The sequence below is a fragment of the Bombus vancouverensis genome, chromosome 3, assembly GCF_051014615.1.
Source record: "Bombus vancouverensis nearcticus chromosome 3, iyBomVanc1_principal, whole genome shotgun sequence".
NCBI classification, from domain to species: Eukaryota; Metazoa; Arthropoda; class Insecta; order Hymenoptera; family Apidae; genus Bombus; species Bombus vancouverensis.
In genome coordinates, this window is record NC_134913.1 from 15,023,307 (window position 1) to 15,044,576 (window position 21,270).

The following is a 21,270-nucleotide window of genomic DNA, read 5'->3' on the forward strand; positions in this document are numbered from 1 at the left end:
TTACGCGCCGGTACGTAGCTCGTGTTCGTTGTTATATTATTCATACACTCGTGAAAGCATCGTAAAGTTCGGCAAGCGGCAAACTCCGTGCAAAGTAGAGGGCGTCGGCCGTAGGTTCCATCCAGAAATGACAGACTTGCCGAAGTTGTAACGTTCGATAGTCGACTTGCCACTTTGAACCAGCCAACTTGGAACTTCTTACGATGATCCTTGATCTTTAATTGCTGTCGCGAGACTTCGCTCGTTGTGCACGTTGCGTTTCATTCTAATCGCGCCTCTGTGTCTCTTCGATTCCCTTCGAATTCGCGAACAACTCGCGTCAAATTTCGAACGAAATTTCGAATATATATATGTCCTTTCTTTTGCAATTTTTGGGAACATCCCCAATACTTTAGTCTAGACTTTTTATTATAGCTGTACTTAAATAATAAAACTTACAAGTAATTGTTTATGATTTAATCCGATTATGTTTGCCCGAGATTTGTGACAATAGACTTGGGCTCGAGTGAGACAACTGGTCGCTGAACGTAGCCACGGTCACGGGATGGAAGTTTTTACCATAACAGAGGTATGGAGTAGTTATATAGCTCTGCTTAAAAATATGGTTGTACAGAGAGATACAGAGAAGAGTATATAAGTGCAGTTCCAGTTGGACTGGGGGAGTTAATTGTATCCTACTTGTACCGTGGACAAGTAAGTTGAGTTACGCTTAAATTGTGGACAAGTAAGTTGAGTTGCGCTTAAATTGTGGACAAGTATGTTCAGTTCGACCTTAGACTTTGGAAGAAAACGCATTTGCTATCCCGTTGACCGTGGATTCGTTATTGAACCTAAGATCATTGTCATTAGCATCTCGAGTATCTAATCGCCACAGTTACTTGTCAAATTCTGTAATAATCATATATTGGTACCAGTAAATGTCATCTATATTGTATAACAACAATGGCTAATCCAAATGAAGATTAGTTACACTCCCCTAACCCCAATGAGAAGTCGACATATATGTAATATCTTGTTCGAGCGAAGGTTCGGAATCGTTAGATTTATTCCACTTGTATTTCACTTGATAGCGATAGAGAGGAGGTCGTTGACCAGTCTGTTCACGAAAGAGGGCAACACGGTTGTAAACAGCTAACGTAAGCTCTTCTAAGGATTGCTATCCATAAATCTTGATACCGAGAAGCATGTATCGAGGTGTAACGTATCTGCAAGTAAAAGTGTTCGGATCTCCATCATGCAAATACAGCTCCTCGTAGACTTGCCTCGTAGACTTGCCTCGTAGGTGTCCTGAAACTGCACTTGCAGATACCACTCGTACCGTTCTATTTTTCATGCGTGTATGCGATAAACGTATAAATAGAATAGTTCTTATCTTTTGGCGATGCTGTTCTTTTTATCTCAATTACCAGACATACTATAATTTGTAGAGACGTTATTTAGTCCGCAACGATAAATCATCTTGTGCTAAGAAAAATATTTGCGTGCAATTTTTAATTTTTAATTTTGTCGTGAGAAAATGTCCCCGCATCGAAGAAATAAAACGGTAAACGAAGCGAAACTCGATAAATATCCTAGTGTATATATAGTAACAATTTCTACCGTCTTACGGATGACGTCTTAACGTGCTACCGCACGCAAATATTAGATGCGACACGACGATATTCTCAGAATGAGATCGTTAAAAATCATTTTGCGAAACGTCTGAATAGCTCGGTTGTCGCGTAGTGACATATAGAGATGACTAGCTTTCCTGGTTTAAAGTAGAGCTTTACGAGAATGCAACCGTCAACCGTGTTACCTTGGCTAAGTTTTCGAGTAGGTATAATTTCGCCGTAATTACGACAATGTTCTGGTTCGCCATAAAGAGAAGAAGGACGCGTGAACTCTTGACCTGACCCGACGTAAAAGGACAGTTTCGCAGGATACTGGGCTTTAACAATATTCATAAATTCATAAATGTGGCCTTTCAGTCTAGCCTGGTCGGAGCCAATGAATTTACTGGAAATGGACCTCAACGATGTCCAGGATTTTGTTCTCTTTACCAACAATGAATATTTACCTGTTCCCGTCAGAAATTCTCTCCCCCCGCCTCTCTGTCTCTCTTCTTCCCTGCTTCTTCGCTTCTGTCTCTCCGTTTCCTTCATAAAGCACCTGTTTTATGGCTTTCGTTTTTTGTTTCGGCGACTTCGCAAAAGTAATTAAAACGCGGTAAAGATGCAAATGGACGATGTAAGCAGTGGTGCGACCGCGTACGTTTCCACTTAAATATTCATTAACCGCACGAAAATCACGTTTCCCCGACCAACCTCTGATTAACGATTCTGTTTAATAATTCGGATTTGCTTCGCGTAATCCAGCCAGTAATTCGATGGATTCGGTTGATCCAGAGATCGTATTTAATGTCCGGCGTGGCGAGTGCTTTTAGTTTCGAAAAATCATAGGACGATTTAATTATTTAGTTCGTAAACGCTTTAATTGCTCGCATCGACTACTAGCGAGCCGAATTATAACAATTTTCCCAAGAACGGCGGTCGCTTCGGTATTCCTAGAGAAACGCGTATATAGATATCCTTTTTGAGCAATTCGTCGCGCTTTCGATATCCGTCAAATTCTTTTAAAGAAGTTTCTCTCGAAAAAGTTTCTCTCTGGCCCTTGAAAAATCCCGAGACGAAACCACGCGCGTGCAATTTAATTTCGTTTCTTGCGAAGTTAACGTCCTGCGATTCGTCTTTCGAACGATGTAAGTAATACAAGATATTTATTACTCGATAGATAATTTGAAATGTATTTCTTCAGAAAATTGAACAGAAAAATCCATCAGTTGAGACTAAAAGCTGGTAAAAAATATCTTTTGCGCAGTCAAAAGGTTAAACGACCTGAGAATATTCCGCTTCCTGTAAAATGCATGATTCACTATCACACTCCGCTAGTCATCGATTATCTCGACCGAAAGAACGTAACACCTGGCTTCGTAAACAGTCGAATGCTAGTCATTCCTGTAACGTGGATACGAACTGTAGGGTTTGCTGGTCAATCGAAAGACCGTTCCTAGTGGATACAGAGACCGAACAATACAGGAATTCCCGCGGGCAAGTGGTGCCCGTTAGAGTAGTTAATCGAATATCGACTAGGTCGAGCAAGTGGAATCTCAGGTGATTATCGGGTGAGTTCCTATCGATAAGGGACGCCAGCTTTCTCAATGTATTCGTTTCCTACTTTATTTCCAATTTCGTCTCCCACTTTTACACGTAACGCTATCGATTTACCTTTTCGACGCCTCGAATTTCCTTGCAAATTGCCATTTTTAATCGTTGACTGTGTAAATTGCAAGATTTGTACAGCGATTACAGCGTAACGTACCTTTGGAGCGTCAATCAAGCGATAAAAAGAGCGAAATTCTACCTACAGTAGTTCGTATCTAGCATTTAACGGCCGAGCGCCGAATGCGTCTGACATATACGCGCTGTTACTACTTCCGTGTCGACAGACACACGTACACAATGTCAACACGATGGCTTTCTTTTCGGCATAATACAAACAATGTACGCTATTGGAATGTTTGCTATGTAACGTAAAGAGACTGGAGACCACTCCCTTCCGAATGTCGCTATTAATTTACCACAAAGACAACAATAAGCTCGGGCTGATCCCGTATAGCCGCCTATCGCTTTACCACGCAACATTGACATCCCACAAACCAACTTCCGTAGTCCCCAATTCTAATCAGCTTTAAAACAACCCCCAACCTATTAACCCTTCAAAAACCTTGCTTCCCCCTTTCTACACTGTCTCTCTCCCCTTTTCCTCTCTCTCTCTCTCTCTCTCTCCCTTTTCGCTCATTCTCATCTCCTTGTCTAACTTTCGCCCGAATACCAAGGCGATAAAACGGTAAAAACAAAGCACCTGGTGAAAAAGTAACGGAGGATGCTCGCCATGGACGATTAGGTCGATCGGCGTGTGCATGTCCGCGTTTCCTATCGATGGCGACGCGCACATTCACGTGCGTCGATGGTTGCGCCGGTTTAAGGAGAGAGAAAAGCGCGAGGTTAGGTCGATTGTCAGCCCCGAAGACCTTGACTCAGTGGCCGTAAGCGAGTAGAGCGCATGTGTGGTACTACGGCCGGGTTACCCGCTTCCTACCCCTTCGCTGGCGCCAACCGGGCCGAGCCACCCTCTTCCTCCCCCGTGATACGCTACTATCGTTACTATTACTCCACGTTCCACCCCACTTTCGGCCCTTCCTGTTCCGCTTCCTCCCCTCTTCGCGCGACATTCTCACCCCGCTGCATCCACCACCCCTTTCCACGTGTACGGCTCGATTCTCCTACGCAACCAGTTAATGAACACGTCACATGCCAGGGTGCAAGGCACTGAGCAGTGGCCGCGCGCATCTCTGCCCCCTTTCGTTTTGCAGAATCCAACTTCTATCATATAATAATGTATTATATAACAATGTAAACGAAAGATAGTACAAATACAAGCGGATGTTCGTGGAATAGTCCGTTGTTAGGAAATAAAGAGAAATCGCAGAATAAGATTTGCTCGTACGAGGCAGTTTTCGAGTCAGTCGAATTTGAAAATTTATTAAACGCTTTTGAAGTTGGCCGAGTACGAGTGAACAGCAATTAGGCGGTTGTCGTACGAAATAAAAATAACACGAAAGTGAGGGAAAAATGCAAAACGAAGACTTTCTGTCGGAGAGATACTAGTTTAGTTAGGAATTGTTCTGGTACGCGCGTATGATAAATTTTCGAATTTATTTTCTCGGAAACAAAACGATTCCTCGCGAATATACTTTCTTCTATATTTTCGATTAAATAGTGGTATTCAAATATACGGTACTTGGTAAATTTTCAAACTCTTCGTAGAAGGCAATTTTATTCTATACTTTCTCCCGATCTTCTCATATGGAATCGCCTGATGCTCGCTTGTACGCGTTATTCGGCCGGGTCCTGTATTATCGGAATTTTACAGGGTACAAATTGCATACTGAAAGTGGTGATAAATCCTCTAAACGCAACGAGTTTTCGTAATAAAGACAGTAAACTGCTCAAATACGGTGAAAGGCAGTTCCTGCGAAGAAACGTAAAACGAGTTTCTTTCCACTTTTGAATAATTGCCCGCGTTTTGCATCTTGATTCGATGTAAGAGACCACTAAAATATTCTACTAAGGCAAGGAATTACGTATTAAAGAATCGCCAAGTAGGGGATTAAAACGACGTACAAATTACGACGATCGTTCCGCTGCGAGACTTTGATCGTATTTTGTCGAATCGACGAATGTGTTGGAAGACAGATGTCAAAGGATGAAAGGATACAGGCAGTTTGATTAATATTTCGAACGGGCGTTCCGCCTACTTGGGATTCAAATATCCGTCGATAGAGCGGAGACAAATAGCAGGGATGAATAAAATATTTACAGGGCCAGGTACGTGGTGGGAATTGTTTTTACAGAAGAACGTGCGGGTTGCGTGGGCGAAAGGTGGCGCGGTAACTGGGGCAGCTTGGTCGGAAGGCGGGAGCATGGTGTTTTAAAATGGATTTTGACCAGATCTCGAAATATCCCGTATTTTACGATTACTACGACCGTTATACCATTTGAGAATTCCTTCTCCTGCGTATTGGTAAGATCAGATTGTAGCTGTGCGTTATTTTCTTCCCCAAGATTGCTGGAAGGGAAGTATGGCTTCTACGATTGTACGTTTGTCCTTTACCACCTTTTTATATAAACGTTTTTTGTACTTTACAAGTTGTTTATTCGTATCAAGTTATTCCAACTCTCTCTGTTGATAGCCGCGAGCGTAAATTTCAATCGACGCTAATTATCAACGGAGATGAAGGTGACGTAATTCGGTTTCAGTGTTTCATGAAATTTCTACCATATATCGGGTAACTTTTTGATTCGCCTGATCGAACCGCCTTTGAAATTCCACTATACGCATGTAGCATATAGAGTATATTCTTACTTACAGTGTTGCAGAACTATGTCGGTAGGTTTGAGGTTGAACGAAGCATAGTGTATACGGATTAATCAAATGCATCTTGTTGAAGGCATTACGCTGTTGAATAATGATCTTTCGGAATACATTCAGCTTACCTCTCTTTGGGTGCCTTATTTGCATGAGAAGCAAACATCCTACATGTGAATTAATGAAACTTGAATTCTCTCGAGTATCATTCTTTCCATGGATACGAAATGCTGTCTCTTGGCTATTGCCGTCAAAACGATCTTCTTAACTCTTACAAATTTATAATAACCATTGTAATATGTAATATCAAAGAAAAGATATCGGTCTGTAATTAAAGCTTTTAATCCAGTTTCTTTGTAATTGAAATTACGCTACCTCGATGAAAATGGTTCGTTTAAAGCGTTGTCTTACTACTTGCTCGAGTCTTTTTTCTTTTTTCAGTTGCGACAAATCGCTGTAAAAGAACGAACAATTGGTCTTCATTTACGTTTGAAGGCGCGTTTCAGCTGCTTGTCGCTTCTTGAATATTATCTCTGGTCTCGTTCCTTTCGGCCGTTTGTCGTTACAAAGGTGTCAGCTGCGTTCGATTTCCATACGTAGAACGGTATCCATACTTTTATCGAAAAATCCAGCCCGCCGTTTATGTTTAGTGGGCTTATATATTCGACTTGGATATCGACTCCATATAGCTATAGCTGTACGATACGTATAAACGATGCGTTTCGTCGAAACCGAATGGACTACCATCGACTATGTATGCGATTTGTTTGAAGATACGAAGATGTATATCTCGAACGATCTTCGCTTTTTAGGAATTATTTCTCTTGTACAAATAATCTTGTGAGATTTGTAAGTCTGCTTTTTAGTATTACAGACATAGGAAAACGTATTTACACGATCGTTATTATTTTTTAAAATAACCAAACAAAGATGCAGTTAATTTTTATCGGTAATCCACAATCTCTCGTTAATACGTAACCTTCTTGCGTTCTTTGGAGCATTTTCGACCAAATCGTATGCTTTCATCGTTAGAAAATTTTTCAAATTCGAGGAAACCGAGGAAGAATTTTTCTTGTTACGTGCGACTTCTCGTTTCAACTTTGTGCCAAAGATTTTCTTACAGCATGAGAGAACCTCGAAGGTTCTTTTTTCCTCTCTGTTGAAATAAAAGCGAGTGTGAGACGTAAAAGACTGAAAGATCTCAGCAGACATGAAAGTTAATTCGTGCGGACATTAACCTCATTCGCGCGTCTCTGTATTTTAAACATCGGCCCCTGCCTGCAATTAATCGACCGACATCGTCGAGGAGTGTGCTCGCTATTTTGAAATATTTCGGTTCGACGGAAGTTTCTTCGAATCTCTTCCATTTTGCCTGTAGCTTCCGAGTTTCTTCAGAGAGTCGAGTTTCTGCTAAAGTGTGCCGGAAATGCTGCTCCATAGTTACAATTCGTAGAAAGTTTCACGAGGATTCGGGTATAGATATACATTCGCCAGCAATTCTACGTTTCAAATCTCTTGGGCTCTGAAATTTTTGTCCATGGTGGAACTTCTCGCACGTAAAATATGTTTCGCTGCCCGTCAAACATTTTTGTACCTGTAGGCGAAAAATGTCGTGATTCGTCAAATATCTTTTCGTCGCCAACGTCGAACCATCGATCTTCCCTCGCCTCGCGTCCTTCCCTCCAATATTTCGAAAAACATATCGTTCTAGAAACGTACCTACGCGTGGAATACTAGCCACGATGCTACGATAAATACGTACATCGAATAGAGCTTGTTTCTATATCGTACGATATCTCGTAGATATTAGAACGTCGCCCTTGTTTCGCAAAAGAAATACGACGAGCGCGATACAAATATAACGATGTATCTTCCTTTACTTTTACCTCGCGGCTGTTCGTAAGAGATTTCAGGAACACGACAAATTTCCTTACCTCGGCGGGCCAATATCTCCTAGTCAAGTTGATCAGCAAAGAAAGAAATTTTCTCTCAAGTGCAGTTTCCTAGACGTGTTATTATATTTTACGGATATATGTGCGTATTACGTTTCGAGGAGGCTGATTTTTTCCGATTTAAAATATCGCTGAAAAAAAGAGAATAAAAACGAGGAAGAAAAATCACCGACGGATATTCTTCGCTGACTGGCGTTTTCCTCGATTCCCCTGTATCCTCCTATTTTCTGATTCTCGGCTCGGTTAGCAGGCGCGTTCAAGGTCGATTAATAAATCTTCATCGGTGGGGAACGGGACCGGGTAGCTGGCGCGATCAGTTCTCGCTGAGGCTGTCAACGTTAACAATAACAAACGCCCGATACGGGGCCATAACCCTGCGCTTGCTCGTCGATGGACGTCCGCGTTTTCACAGACGCTTTCAGCGTTTCACCCGTCAGTATGCATAACCTATTTTTTCGCGTTTCTATGCCGTCACGTGAACCGAATAATGAAAGCTATCGAGCAGGCTGAATCTTTTAGCCAACGTAGTTCGATCTGGCCGTACATACGCGATGCGCCTCCGTTTCTCCCCGACGTGTTACGTAACACGACTATACGAATGCGCGCAGTCGAAACCCCTGCCATTTAACCTTTATCCTGTCGTTTGAATGGGGAATCACCGCTGCCAAATAGCGACGATATACCTGACTGCATTGTTTCGCTAATGTCCCATCACGACACACGACAGTCTCCCGAGGATTCTACGTACGTACGTACATATTCCAAGAGTTAGGATTGCTACTGGAGCTTATTAGAGTAAATGGCTGATTTCTTTTCGGTAAAACGGTAATGAACCGTGATAAATTAAGATCGTTTAATCCAATTATCGTCGAGCTGACGGAATAGTTTGTACGGTTAGTTAACGTTCTTGTGTACCAACTTCGATAGTTTAGTTTTACATGGTTTACATTAACAGCGAATGTACGAAATTGCTATTTCGATAAATAATAAGCTTCTCCCTTGCTTATTAAGTTATTCCTCGTCCGTGAACCCTGGACCCTATCTCATCCATTGATCATCAAAGTTACCCTCTACTTTTCGATTCTCTGACCTTACGTCCTGTACTTTCAGCCCTCGGTATATCCTCCAACTGTCTTCGAAACTTCTGTTGGACGTTTATATTTTGCAGTTTATTAAATGTAACAAATGGAAGCCTCACGAACGATAACAGTTCGGCTCACTCTGGTCCAGAAACGATCATCGAGAACGAGTTTCTGCGTTTCGTTTAAACTCTGGTCTTCGATCTTTGGTTTAACGCGGGAAGAACGAGAACGAGACGGAGTTGACAAATACGCATTCGTTATTCAACGAATCGTTTCGGTCGATTCTTTTGACGCTGTTGAACCGCGACTGGCTTTGGTCGTGATTGCATTCGACCTCGCGTGGGACACATGGGTCGAGGAAGGTTGGCACGGGAAGGGCGGAGGTGAAGAATGATGTAATCGATGCACAAGGGTAGAGCGTGGCCGCGACACTTGGCCTTTGCGTTGCTCGACGATCCTCCCAGCCATGGCAGCCAGAGAGAAAAGTGGCTGCGCACCTCGCCCCCTCCAACCTTCCTCTTCGTGAAAAGCGTTGGAGGAAAAAGGTTGTAGGGGGATCGAGTTAGCGGAGGACGTGTCTGTCCTTGGGAGAATCGGCCAATCTCAAACTTTTTCGACTTAAGTTCGAGATGCATCCCTCTTTGTTGCGTGTAACGTGCAAGAGTTGGAAATATGACTAGCGGAACTGCACACGAGCAAGGTAAGCACTGCTCTCCATCGCTCAACGTCACGCGCTCCTTTTCTCATTTTAATTATTTCAATTTTTCTGTCGTGGCAACCCAACGAGATCGTCGTCAACTACGTTAATTTGCATAGGAATAAAGGTTAACACGGATATCAGATCAGACGAAACGACAAATTTTAACGTGTCTCGAGAATTTCTTGAGCGTGGTGTCACTCGACCATGAGTTCGTGTATCTGATGTCTTTGGCTTATCTTTATGATCGTGTAGGGTTCTATCGGAAATAAACGATCGGATTTGCCTAATCATCTTTCCAGCTCTCTGTTCTACCTACAGCGATTCGCGAAATTATTCCAACACTCGTAGAAACTTTTTACGTACATGCTATACGAAACATCTTGAAGTCTCATTAGTACTGTAACGAGACACGACTACTATCGTGGCTATATTGGTAAAATTTGAAACTGATCTGAAAAAGTAAGGTCGGTCTATAACGAAAGCGAATGAACACGTTATACGTTCGTCGTTATTCCGATAACGAATGTACGAGTTGAATTTTTATCGTATAATTGTATTCGTAATATATCTATATCGAGTTCCAAAGATGGAGATAAAATTTATTAAAAATTCCTTATTCACGGCTACGTTCACCTTCCACTGCGTTTTCACATTCGACATGCTCCACGTTTAATTAAACGTGCCTGACGTGCTTTTCCTATCGCTTTTCGAATACGTGCTAGAAGCCTGATTTAGCCGTGTTCTCGAGGACCGACTTTAAAGCCCTTACGTGGCACCACCTCTCGCCTCAGAACGTAGTCCTTTCAAATTCTTCTTAGCGGTGGAAAGTGAGAAAATATTGTCGAGTAATCACGTTCCGAGGATAATGCGTTGTTGGAAACCACGGAACAGGCGGAAACGCGCACGATTAGTAAACGTGTAGAACCTTACTTCCACGTGATACGAGGATAACGTCGAGAACTGACATTTAACACGCAATAGTCTCTTACGCTCTTACGGTATTTCTATTACTCATTACCTGCAAATTCAAAGTTATACACGTAAATGAGTTAGGATGGTATAGCGCGTGGTTTAGACAACGAGGTGGTGACCTTAGCCCTCTAGCCTTTAAGGCTGGTTTAGTCAAGTAGCAAGTAAAGTCGGATTTACACAGTTTGATGATAACGTTGCCTTCATCCTCGTTTCATCCTCCAAAGCGAACAGTGTAAATTCGGCTTTACCAGCTACTTCACTAAACTACACGGCCGTGTCTGAACCAGCCTTTAGCCGATGTACGATTAACTCGTAACTAACTTTCGGAAAGTTAACAGGCGCAACTTGTTTTTCCAAACTATAATACGTCGCTTATTCGTTTAACCGTTTGTGAATCGTCTCGGTTGGATCGTGTTTGAAGAAAAAATCATCGGTAACGAGAAGGAACACTGGGTACTTGTTACATAAATTCCACGGTTATACAAACCGTTCGTTCCTCGACGTTGGTGTAAACGAGGATCTACCGTACTCTATCTACGATTATCTTTCGAAGGATTCGCCGGCGATGAAATTACGGTGAAAGGTAAACGATGCGTCGATGATACATAGAGAGGCCGCGAACGAAATTTTAACGATCGCCCGTTGAAGTCGTAGAGGAAAATTAGGGCAACGTGCTTGACCCAGGTTTGTTTTCGCGATGAGTTACGAAGGAATGGCAAAAGTTTAACGCGTTCAATGCGAATGTATCTGGTATAAGCGCGACGCGTGAAAAATTCCTCGCACGTGTCACGTTCGTTCCGAGTCTTTCTCCGAACAAAACGGCTCGACCTCGCGGAAACTTTAAAGTCACCCTTGTCGCGAACAATAAAAAGAACATAGGAAATGCTTGGCGCGCCATTCTGCGTAACGCGCGTTTATCCGATTTAGTTGTAAATTACTGCGCAAAGAATAGCGACACAGAGTCGTAGAGAAAAATTGGTAGACACGTAGTGGAAACGGATATCAAGGAGCATGTTTCGTTAAATACGACTTGTTTACGTGAACGTGCTTATTTTTAATTATTTTAATAAATAAAACTGTTGAGGTTTCGTGCTTTATCCATGAAATAAAATGTTTTTGATTATTTGCACTTTTACCTTTATTTTATAATGCAATTCTTATATCGGGAGAAGCCAGCTATTTGGATGTAAAAGATAACATACTTAACCCTTTAACCTACAACTATGGGCATAACCCGTATTAGATGATCGGGCACAGCCCCTGTCGGACATAGCCCGTGTCGGCCATAGCCCCACCGCGCATAGCCCCATCTGGCATAGCCCGTGTCGGGCTTAGCCCCACCGGTCACGGCCCGTGTCGGGCATAGCCCGTGTCGGGCATAGCCCGTGTCGGGCATAGCCCGTATCGGGCATAGCCCCATCGGGCATGGCCCGTGTCGGGCTTAGCCCCACCCGTCATGGCCCGTGTCGGGCATAGCCCCACCGGGCATGGCCCCAGTCGGGCATAGCCCCGTTGGGCATAGCCCGTATTATATGATCGCGCATAGCCCGTATTAGGTGAACGGGCATAACCCGTATTGGGTGAACGGGCATAACCCGTATTAAATGATCGAGCATAACCCGTATTAGGTGTACGGGCATAACCCGTATTAGGTGAACGGGCATAACCCGTAGAACGTTTCTGAGTAATCTACTCCAGGTTTCTGCCAGAATCCCCGAGCTACAAGCCTAACCTTATACCTATCTGGGTCCCTCTTTATTGCAAGCACCGACTTACAGTCTATAACGTTTCTGTTCAAGGGCCTTTGCACAATGTCCCACACATCTTTACTTTTTAGATTGTCTAACTCCTTCATTATTGCATCAGTCCACTTTTGAGCATCTGGCCCCCTCAGGGCTTCATACACATTCACAGGTACACACATGCTTTGAGTTTTGCAAACGGTCGCGGTATGAGCGCAACTATCATATGTCTTTGGTTTATGTAATCTTGCCGGTCTCCTGGGCGCAATCGATGCACTCACAGCCTCCCCCGGATTATACTCACTCGTTAAATTGTCCATGAAGTAGTCAGTCTCCCCTTCATCGTTTTCGCCATCACTTTGTGTTTCGACGTCAGTCCGGTCAACTCCAAGATCCAAGTTCAAAATCTTCTACGTCCCATATCCATTCTGAGGACCTCCTTTTTATATTGCTCGTCTCCATCTTAACACTCTTGTAGGGAAACGTATTCTCTTCGAACCTGACATGACAAGATATTATTACTTTCTTGGTCTGTGGCAGGTAAATCCTATAGCCTTTGACCTGCCTGTCGTATCCTACAAATATCCCTTCATCTGCCCTGCTATCGAATTTTCCTCCGCTTGGACTTCTCAGGTACCAGACTCTGCACCCAAATACTCTCAGTCTGTTGATCTCTCCTTGGATGTCACATCCCTTACCTTTCCATAATTCCAGTGGGATCTTGTCTCCGATAGCAGCGGATGGGCATAGGTTTCTTATGTGACATGCCGTGTTCACAGCTTCCCCCCACGGATAGTCAGGGAGCCCCGATTGGATGAGTAAACATCTAGACATCTCAACCAGGGTTCTGTTTGCTCGTTCGGAAATCCCATTTTGCTCAGGGTTCCTAGGGACGGTCTTTCTGTGTAAGGTGCCTTTCTCTTTCAGGTAATTTTCAAAATATTCCCCTGTGTACTCACCTCCGTTTGGTGGGCACTTATTTTGGACTGGCGTCCAAAAGCCTCCACTTCCATCTGGTATTCTTTGAAACACTTAAGTACTTCGCTCTTCCTCCTGATGATCCTAACGTACATGAAACGAGAGAAATCATCAATGAAAGTCACAAAATAATTACCTCCGCCTAGCGACTTGCATTGAATTCTGCCACTAATGTGAACAATCTCTAAAGGGCGCTGACACATGTGGTGAGCTGTCCTCGGAAATGGTACTTTGATCATTTTTCCTTTCACGCAGACTCCGCATAGTTCCTCGTGTTTCCTCGAGTCCTTCTTCACGCTACTTACAGGGATTTTCCTCATCGCATTTCCATGCAGGTGACCTAATCTCTCATGCCATGATACTTTTGTATGCCTTCGCTTCAATGACCTCAATGTCTTCGTCATCTTTCACAGGCTTCTGCTGATCGTTCTCCACGAAAACGTTTGCTACATGCCTTTCAGATGGTATTGTCTCTAGGTAGTACACATTGTCTCCTACCTTTGAATTGAATATAACGTCCCCATCATCATGTGTACCGATAGCCTCATCCCTCGTACACACTGTGGTGACACACTTCATTGCTGTTGAGGTTATTCGATGTGTAAACAGAGAAAACTCGTGGATAAATTGTAAGGCAGAAAATATATTTAAATAGAAGTGTAATTATAAGTAAGAATACAATTTGAGCTGGTGTCACCCAATAACTGAAAACTCCGAAGCCAACGTCGCCTGTCTACTGTTTATGGTCTGTCTTCGTCGCAGTCTTTTGTCTACATGCTGTCCATGGCTTCAGTGCTTGAGAAAACTAAAAAGACCATATGTAGAGTTTTCTTATAAGTGGTAACCACTTCAACAAAAACAATAGTATCGTTTCGATTGAATTTCGTCGATACCCACTTCTATCGTCTATCCACTTGTTTCTATAGCAGACTGTATAACGATTCGTACGATTTTAACGAACATTCCGATTACTGACTCCGTTGATCTAAACGCGCGTCTGTATTCCAAATCCTTCGCGTTTTGAAATTTCTGAAATTATTTATTGTTGATTGCTTGCCTTGCCTTGCTTACGTTTCTATGGCGTGCATTTTATTTCATAGAAAATGTCTAGATGAAACGTTTTGCCTTATTTCGCGTGTTATTCTCAACGTATGTGTAAAACAATAATGTATAGAACAATAGAATAATAGTGTTTAGAAAAACGTGGCTTCAAAGCAATATCGAGTTCATTAGTACGGGTGAAATGCGCGAGAAGAAGCAAATTAGCTCTGTTTGTTAGCGAACACGTCTGGGTTTGAGAGAAACGGAGAAAGAGAGAGACCGGTGGGAGGCGCAAAATTACGCGATTCAAATTCTGTTCTGCAGAGTATGCGTGTCTACAGCACCGTGTATTTTCTCTGAAATTGCTGCGATCTTTTGCGCATTAACCGCAAAAAGAACTCGTACGTTCCTACCCTGTAAAAGTGTTGCGAGGATCGTATTTTGTGTCGTCACGTTATTTCATCGTTACCTTTCCAGTCTCGTTCAATATCAGATTCGTTTTACTGTTCTGCATTTACGTTGTTACACAGAGTGACCTCGAGCAGAAAAATCATCGCATTCGAACTAAAACCTTCTATTTTTCTAACGTTTCTTTTTCTTTTTTTCTCAGAAAAGATTATAAAGAAGATATTATCGAAATATACGCGAGCGTCGTTAGATTTAAATCTTTTCGATCTCGATCGGATTTGAAACTTTCGTAAAACGTACACATTTGTGGTCCTCGGATTTTCGATCGTGTTTTCAGTAGTACGTTGCGCTTTATTCCGACGTCGTGAACATTCCAATTCGCTTTTTCAGGGCAGACCTGAAGGAGAAACGGTTTCAGGTGAAACAGGTTTCGGTAGTACGGTACGCTTTGTTTCGACGTTTCGTGAACGGCGGCAATTCGTTTCTTCGCGGGGTAGACCTAAAAAAGAAACAGTTTCAGGGCAGACCTAAAAAAAGAACAGTTGCACCTGAAGAGAAGCGAACTGGAACGTTCACGAAACGTCGGAAGAATGCGCAACCTACTACTGAAACCCGAAGAACCGCGAGTATGTCGAGATAAAAACGATTGAGAAATGTTCGTTTCGCGCGACCTACGTTTTACGCGACACTGCGAAACGTCTGTTCAAATTATTTTCCTATAGAAATCATACGTTAACGATGAGTTTAGCCATACGCGTTTCCGATAGCCTTTAACCGAAACCCAACAGCTGCCAATCCGTTTTATTCGGAAATCTATATACAGGGTGCGACCGAATAACATGTACAAGCGGACACGAGGTGATTCCTTATGAAAAAATAAGAACAAAATATGGAATAGAATTTTTTCATTTAAGGCCTAGTTTACGAGAAAATCGACTTTGAAAATCTATCAAGTATAGTTGAACATACGCACCCTGTATATTTCTCCGATACTCGATTGCAGCCAGGTGTTGCTCGTAAAAGAATTCCAGATAGAACGTTCACGGATAGCTGGCAGACAAAGGAAGGTATTTCGAGAAGTTCAATGTCATCTTGGAGAACGTATTGTCTCATAGTTATCATTTTTATAGCCTCGCTTGACCTAGGTTCTCGCACAACGAACGATGAATCGAGGGTGCACTCGATAATGACAACGGTGACCTGAAAATTGTGTCAAGAATACTCGATCGCGACACTGAAGCAACGAAGGCGCGTGCCACTTCGAAGGGTACGAAGAAACAATTTTAAAACGTAAGAATAACCTTCGATCTTGAGTCGTCGGAATCGATAACACGCCAACTATTATTCCGCTGAACTCGCGACGTATTCCCGACGCGGTGACATATTTTCGTGAATTTTTTTTTTCCTTCTCCACAGATCGAAAGATTATTTTTAAGAGGTTGCTGCTCGCGTTACGATTGTTTCGCCGAGTTGTTACAGGCCGATTACGAGCTGGTAACTTTAAGTAAATAAAGCTGGATAACGTATACGGTGAACTATATATTTTACGAGCCATTTTCTCGAATATTCCAACAAATAGTAATTTCTTTTGTCTTCATTGTACGTTGCGCTGTTTTTATAGGTTTCACGATAAGTATACAGCAAAGTCTCGAGTAAAAAGTTCTCGATAATCTTGAGGAAACAGCAGCGAGTTCGCAACCTTGTATTTTTGATTACCATGACTATAAAGCATCGTATCCTTAGTAGATCTTTCGCGAGAGGTGTTACTTATATTGGAAAATTTTTCGTACTTGATATACAGGTTACATTTATTCAAAGACATTTCGTTCTTCGAATTAACATTTCTGTTACGTCGGGTGACACTCTACCTAGACCAAGCCACACACCGCGGGCCAAACGGGAACCAGATGTCCGCTCATCCTTACTGCGTATCCTCGATAGTCTTAAGGACCCATGATAAATCTCAGTAATTTGCTAGCTAAGGTCCTTCAGACCGAATAAATATCTTTGTTTCTAAATCATTTTCTAAAGATTATTGTCTACTACGGCTTGACACGGGAAAGTTAGTTTTTCTCACGTACGATGCTTCCCATTAGCAACTTTCTATCGAGGGCGGCTAAGACCCTTCCTAGTCCACCAACCTTCGTTTATCCAATCAGAAACAACGTATACTGTCCTCACTTTCCTGACCAAAAATGTCATGAACAAATCCGATGATGCCGTACGCTAGACACACCCATCGCTAGCTTTCCTCCAATACAGCATCGGCACTGTAACTTACTTATTCTTCGTCGTTAGAATAGTCAACAAGTCATTACCGGGTTACTCTCCTTAAATCAATCATTTACTTAACGTATACATACTCAACAGTGTACCTCATAAGTGTTAGAATTATAACCTTTATAACCCTGTTAATAGCAACGTTATAGTATCTTAACCACTCCTCTTGTCTTGACGGAAATCAGGGGATCGATCAACTCGTGATGTCGATTATTATAATCGTAACGGGAATTTACGACTCTCGTTGACGTGTTCCCTGGCGATTGCGTCTCCCCGCGATTGATCGAAAAAACAATTTCTTATCCTTTTTATAGGAATTTCGTATAGAAAATAGGAATTTATTTCATTTTCGGCGTTAGTGGGAAAATGATATTTCATAAAAGGACGGTCATTGAAAATTTTATCTGCAGACCTGAAGTTTTCTCAAGTTACGATAACATTTATCCGCGGGAACGTTACTTTCCAGACAAATGCTTGCTTATCTTGGTAATACCCGCTCTCCATTGGTCCAGCATATAAGTTGACCCTTCGATAAAAGAAGATAAATTTCAACCTGCTATCAAGATCGCAGCTTTATAATCGTGAGCAAATTGTAAACGATTTAGCGACGTACACCATTCTCTGGTTGACATTTTGTTCGAGCAAAGAATAATAAAATTGATGTTCCGCTTCTTTCTTTTTTGAAATCATTCGCGTTACGTTTACACTTAACACGTTGACTAGCACGATGGTTATCGGTGACGAGGCTCATTTGTATTCAATTTTTTAGAACGATTAAAAGAAGATAAATTCTTTACAGTGAAGAAACTTCGTCGATGTTTTAAATAACTTTGTTAGAAAAATGTGCGCAAATACAATATGATATTTTACAAAAGTTAAAGATAATATTATGGCGTGGTATATTTGAATGTATCGCGGCACCGGCAGATATATAAAATTCGTCCGTGTCGACCAGCAAAAATACGGTCGGCGAAAATTAGAATATCTAGAAAATATCGTTCACGGTCATTTTCGTGAAAATATCCGAGAAATTGAAGAAAAGATTAATTATGTATATGTATATATGACATAGAAGATAGAGCACGAAAAGCGTACATAGAAAAATGAGGTTCAGCCATATATTTTGAAAAGTTTGAAAAGCCGTGTTTCCATAGATATGTACAACGTGGCTGGAAGTTTCTTCGAAATTATCGATCCGGTTCGACGTAGATCGGCCGTGGATAGCAAAACTTTCCACAAATTTCGCGTGTTCCGGGCACATCGAACATTACGGCTTTAAAGTAGCTATTCAAACCCTGGAAAACGATCGAACCGTTCTCGTCGAGCCGAACTCTTTTTGCTTTCGCTTGTACGGCGCGCTAAAAAGTAACTTTCGTTGTGGAACCAGTGCGGTTTCACGCAAGGCCGTGGCGGTGCTTCTTCCAACGAGCAGCGCCAGTTTTCACCATTTCAAATAAGGAAAAGAGCGAAACGTTTTAACACGATACACATTAACTGCTGTATCGAGTTTCATTCGTTCGAAATCTCCTCCGTAACCAAAGAAGAACTTGAATATTAGGTCGTTCTGAAACTTCCTGGTGGTTTAGTTTCGAAACAACCTGGCTCCTTTAAAGTGGAACGTTACCATCGAAGGAAGATATAATAAATTTCGATCTGCTACGATCGGTCTAATCTTGTAATCCATGCTTACGGAATATTCGTCTCTACAATTCTCTCGTCGACATCTTATTCGAGTAAAATTCAAAAGTACGAGCTGGCGCGTATTCCGGATTTTTAGCTTTCTAACAGCACGTTTCGCGAACGTTTCGGCGCGTTTCTACGGGGCACAACTCACTGGACAGATGGTACGTTTACCGAGAAACGATTCTGAAATTTTTACAGGAACGCTCGTTCATTTAGAAAATGTGAGATTAGAGATTGCGAAGGGTGGAGAAATGCTATTTCGAGCTTGATGTATTATCGATACGACTGACATAGAACGTTTCGGCGACGTGCTATTGAAAACACGAACGAAAGTCCGAGAAACCACAAATATACCGCATTATGTATTTATGGTAATTATATTTAGCGTGCACGATTTTAATAGACTTTAGATGGAAATTAAGTTGGTTATACTTGGTAAATTGGAATAAATAATAGAAATACCCTAGACGAAGTAAGAGACGCCCGTGTGATATTAACAATCACTGGCAATTGCTCCTTAATTAATTCATATTCTACTAATTACGTATATTTCGTTCGAATGGAACCTGTCTACTTTGATAATGGACTTGTTATTTTCAATTACTACGTTATTAACTGCTAGCAATTAGTACGATGCAAATATTAATCGATATACGTTGTTGATAAAATTTAGACGAACGATATTTCTCGATTAAATAATACAATACCTGCGCTGCCTTTATTATAATTGAAGTTTCGATTTATTTATTTATAGCTAGTCGATATCCTGTCAGTTGCTTCGTCAAACATTTTCAACCTACAAAATCTGCTATTACTTGATTGAAGTTCGTAATTATCCGTTTACGGTTAATTGATATCGTGTCGATTGTTGCGTTGAATATTTCCAATCTGCAGAAACTGCCGTTACTTTCGTATACGTTCGATGGAATTATCCTGATTGGCCGAGGAATCGCGTGGGTCTAAAAAGTTGCAAAGATAGACTTGCTCTTTAAAAAGTTTAAGATAGAACTATGCAAATGTCGATCGATCGATCAGATTTAAACGAACGGGGTTTCTCAATTTTTGGAAAGCTGCGACGAAAGGCGGATCGGTGGATCGCCGACGAAGGACGAAAGTTTAGACAGCGATTGGAACGTACGAAAGAAGAAAAAGTTGCGCCGTGAGTTTCGCGTGCTCGAGGCGCATCGCGCGAGTAACGTTCCGTGGCCGAGCGTTTAACACGTTGAAAAGCGGCGCGCACGATGAAACAAGCCGCATACATTAGCGATCGTTAGATAGCGTTTCCAGTTTAGGGTTTGAATAATGTTCCTGGAAACGTTCTTAAATCAAGCGAAATAAGAATAGCTCGAGAGCTTTTCCCTCGAGGCAGCACGATAGGCCAATTCCTTCGAGCCGAGAACTTCCCTTTTCAATTTCCTCGCGTCCCAATTTTTCATTAATTAGAACCGCTCCGGATGTTAATATCCGACGGGATATGAATTTTAACCTGTTTAATCAGATTGTCTCTTAATCGGAGACTCGGTATAATTACCGAATTCAAAGTTATTAAAAGTGGAACAATTTCAGTTAGGTTGGTTTTTGCAAATGTTAACACGATACGAAAGGTGAAAAGATAGAGAGAAATAAAAAGATTACCATCTCTGCAAAATTTCGACAGGCACTTGCTGCTGTCGTTCGCTCACGTTCCACGATACTCGCGTGTTCTAACGATAATCGTTAGATTTCATTTATAATAATAATTGTTTGTTGATTGTAAGTTCTACCTGTTGTTCCTTTGTAATTAGGCACTCGTGAATCGGAGGAAATAATTGCTTTTATAAATAGTTGCGTTGGATCGTGAGTTTTGAAGGTGCTAAATGAGGTGTATTATTGCTCGACGTATAAAACGGAATAAAATAACGCGCGTTATTCGTTGCCGTTTATTTATGATAAATTGATTCGTTAAGTTGTAGAGTTGTGTGTAAATATCGCGTACACACGGAATACGTATGTTCGATAAAGTAGAATAATAATTGTAATCTATTCAGAAGGTACAGCAGTATAACGCGTTATCGAGAATGGAAATAACAAGCGGCACGTTGTTGATGGAAAATAAAATAAGTAAAATGCGTAAGATTAGCCAGTGTATATGCTTTTCTCTCGTGTTCGTATTTTTCAAAAACTCCCACTTGAATCGTACGAGAAGTTCTTAGAATTACCGCGATGTTGTTAGGATATACACTCTTTGGCGATAAATATTTCAAAACAATGTGGCAAACTACGAACTTTAAGTATCGTAACGTTTTCAGTATCGTACCGCGAGTTTTTCTAGAAAACAAACGACACGTTTCCAGCTACGTTATATATGTATTAAATATTTCATGGAACGGAGCAACTCGTGTTACAAATTGTACGTACGCCGTTCATAGAGGGAGAAAGAAACGCGAGTACAAATACGCGAATAAAATATGGAAAGCTAAGTT

General features: G+C 41.7%; 2 protein-coding genes across 3 annotated transcripts in view; one reads left to right on the forward strand and one right to left on the reverse strand.

The window, feature by feature from the left end:
• Hs3st-A (Heparan sulfate 3-O sulfotransferase-A) overlaps nt 1-21,270 on the forward strand; it is a 193,365-nt gene that overhangs the window by 106,210 nt on the left and 65,885 nt on the right. The window lies entirely within an intron of this gene.
• On the reverse strand, nt 12,325-13,800 carry LOC143302428 (uncharacterized). The gene is made up of 2 exons (XM_076617023.1): nt 13,378-13,800; nt 12,325-12,828 (listed from the first exon to the last, which is right to left on the reverse strand). The coding sequence occupies exons 1-2, from the start codon at nt 13,798-13,800 to the stop codon at nt 12,325-12,327; spliced, it is 927 nt and encodes a 308-aa protein (XP_076473138.1).

Excerpts from the sequence above, each read along its gene's own strand:
- LOC143302428 (XM_076617023.1), bottom strand. The coding sequence starts at position 13,800 with ATGACGAAGACATTGAGGTCATTGAAGCGAAGGCATACAAAAGTATCA. Across the intron at positions 12,829-13,377 it reads TAAGTGCCCACCAAACGGAG|AAGATTTTGAACTTGGATCT; the intron begins GTGAGTACACAG and ends TATGGGACGTAG.